Genomic DNA, 2541 nt, shown 5'->3' with positions numbered 1-2541 from the left:
GGTAATCGCTCCCGTGGGCACTGTCACTCCTCTGCTGCGCCGAGTGCCCCTCGCTGTGGCGGTGTTGACACAGAACCAGCTCTGTCAGCTTCCTGTGTTGTCCACCTGTTTGATACCACATTTACGGTCAAAAAGTGCTACGAACTGTGGTGCACCAGTCGCAAAGCAGGCTTAGTGCACAATTTATGGGAAATCACTTCCGATCTGGGCGCTCTCTCCTCCGCGTCTGCCTGTGATTTCATATCACGAGGTGTTTCCTTCAGCCTGGTGGAGAGGCTCTGCCCGCGGCTGCCCCACAGGTCAGGACGCCCTTCTCTTCCCAGGTGCCCGCTGATCTGTGTCCTGGGCGGGGCTAGTCAGGAGGGTGTGAGCATGTGTGTGTGCATGTGCGTGTGTGTGAGCGTGTGTGTGTGCGTGCGTGTGCGTGTGTGTGAGTGTGCGTGCGTGTGCGTGTGAGTGTGCACGCGTGTGTGTGTCTGAGGCGTGTGTGTCTGTCCTAAGGCGTTCTTGGTTTAACTGGGCAGAAGATGGAGGTAAGTTAGACGTGTGTAAACATAAGGAGAAACCGAGCGTATTAACATAGACAGATGTAAGCCTTTGTACAAAGTCGCTGTTTTGTTTCATGTGAATGAGCTTCAGGACTCGTGCAGTGCAGTGCCTGGCACACAGAACTAAGAATGCCTGCTATTGTTATTCTTTTTATTATTATTTACTAGTTTCCAGTAACACTGTCTGTTTGAGGAATATTGCAGTCGAGGTTCCCACTATTTGGGCTGATCACCTTTAGACCTTGAGAACCTGTTCTGCTTGGATTAGGGAGGCTTGGGTGCGAAAGCGGATATTTCCTTCCAAGTCACCCTCATGGGCGGGTGTGAACAATGACAGGGTGTGGGCGGGAGCCACACCAGGGAATCGCCCAAGGTAGTAGTCCCTGCCCCGTGCATGCTTGACTCATCTCCAGCCTCCCTGACATGTGGCTGAGGGGTGGAGGGAAGATCGTTCCTGTGCTCAGGTCTGGCTCTAACCTGTGGCACTGCGGAGTCATGCAGGCAGCAGGTCCACTTGTGGATCGCGTGTCCAGGACAACTGCCCGTGCCGACCAGTGAGCAGCACTGTCTGCTAAGGAAAGCGTGTCCATCCTTTCCACGGACACCATTGACAGATCTGTGATCACGCGAGCCCGTCAGACCCACCAGGAGGCAGAGCACCACCCAGGCTGCCGAATCTCTCCTCTTTGCCCCTCTCCACTTTTGTCAACCCTCCTGGCCCTGCAGTGACCTGCCCCTTACTCTGTCCAGTTTTCTGTGCCTCATCAGTCATGCCTTTCAACCCTCCATGCAGGAGATGACTCGCTGCTCACCCACTGTCCTCTCCTCTTTACTCCAGTGTCGTCCTGTGACCAAGAGCACCAGTCTGCCCTCGAGGAAGCCAAGCAGCCCAAGAATGACAACGTGGTGATCCCTGAGTGTGCTCACGGTGGCCTCTACAAGCCGGTGCAGTGCCACCCCTCCACAGGCTACTGCTGGTGTGTCCTGGTGGACACAGGACGCCCGATCCCTGGCACATCCACCAGGTAAAGCACTTGCATGGTACAGGCCAGGGGAAGTTTGGAGCACGAGAGTTGGGAAGTCCCCACCCCCCATACATACCCACAGTTTCCACGAGTACCTCCCGACCTAGACGGCGTAAGCCACGTTCTCAGATCTCTGTGCATGGTTGCCTGTAAAAACTAGTGGCTTTGGCCATCAGAATCTAGAGAATACCCTGTCTGTGATGGTCAGCAGACAGTGACCGTGAGCGACAGCAGAGAGCAGTAAAAACTGACATTCTTAGGTAATGTTCACACCTCATTCTTCATGCGTGATGGAAATTTGAAACACAGCTCCGGCAGCGTGGCGGGGACGTGGCATTTATCAAGTATAAATGGGGCTTCCTTTTGCTCCTGGTTTTGGCAAAGGAAGCAAAACATTTAATAAACCGCAGAACCGATCGCCCCAAATGGCTTCTGTAGCAGCCAACAGTGGGGTGTGCTGAAGGCAAGACAGAAGATTTATTCCAGGGTCTGAGACATGAAAACAGCTTATTAGCTGATGTTTTGTGTGAGTCAGAGCAAAACAAATAATTTCATGATAGCACCTGAAGGATGGGAGCTGTTTGTCTGTTGAAAGAGTGTAGACATGAGTGGGGATGTTTTGCACCTTTTTAAAATATGAATTTGCCTTTGATTTTTCCTAGATTTACATAAAAATAGTTTACACATATATGAAAATAGTGTCTCTCAAATGTTATTAAATTTAGCCCCTGATTTTGCTCTAGTGCCTAGGCATGAATATCTTGATGCTTCCTAGATTTTTCCCCAACTTTTTCAAGTATAACTACTGGGCATTTAGAGGGGGAAACACGCCCATGTAGATTCCAGGGGCTCAGAGCACAGGTAACCAACTAATATCTCTTTCACCAAGGTCAAGCTCAACCCATCCACTGTCTGCCTATTTAATAAAATGAGTCTCCTTGGGAGCCCTGCTTTGGGAATGGTAATAA

General features: G+C 51.1%; 1 protein-coding gene across 1 annotated transcript in view; it reads left to right on the top strand.

The window, feature by feature from the left end:
- LOC103599427 (SPARC-related modular calcium-binding protein 2-like) overlaps window positions 1-2541 on the top strand; it is a gene marked incomplete at its 3' end in the record, with an annotated part of 81423 nt that overhangs the window by 77964 nt on the left and 918 nt on the right. Inside the window, exon 9 of the mRNA XM_008583537.1 lies at window positions 1387-1573. Coding sequence (XP_008581759.1) covers window positions 1387-1573 — 187 coding nt within the window. The remainder of the gene's footprint in view (window positions 1-1386; window positions 1574-2541) is intronic.

The sequence above is a fragment of the Galeopterus variegatus genome, unplaced genomic scaffold, assembly GCF_000696425.1.
Source record: "Galeopterus variegatus unplaced genomic scaffold, G_variegatus-3.0.2 Scaffold2958, whole genome shotgun sequence".
Classification (NCBI taxonomy): domain Eukaryota; kingdom Metazoa; phylum Chordata; class Mammalia; order Dermoptera; family Cynocephalidae; genus Galeopterus; species Galeopterus variegatus.
Note: the sequence above shows the minus strand (reverse complement) of the source record. Positions and strands in the feature narration are given on the sequence as shown.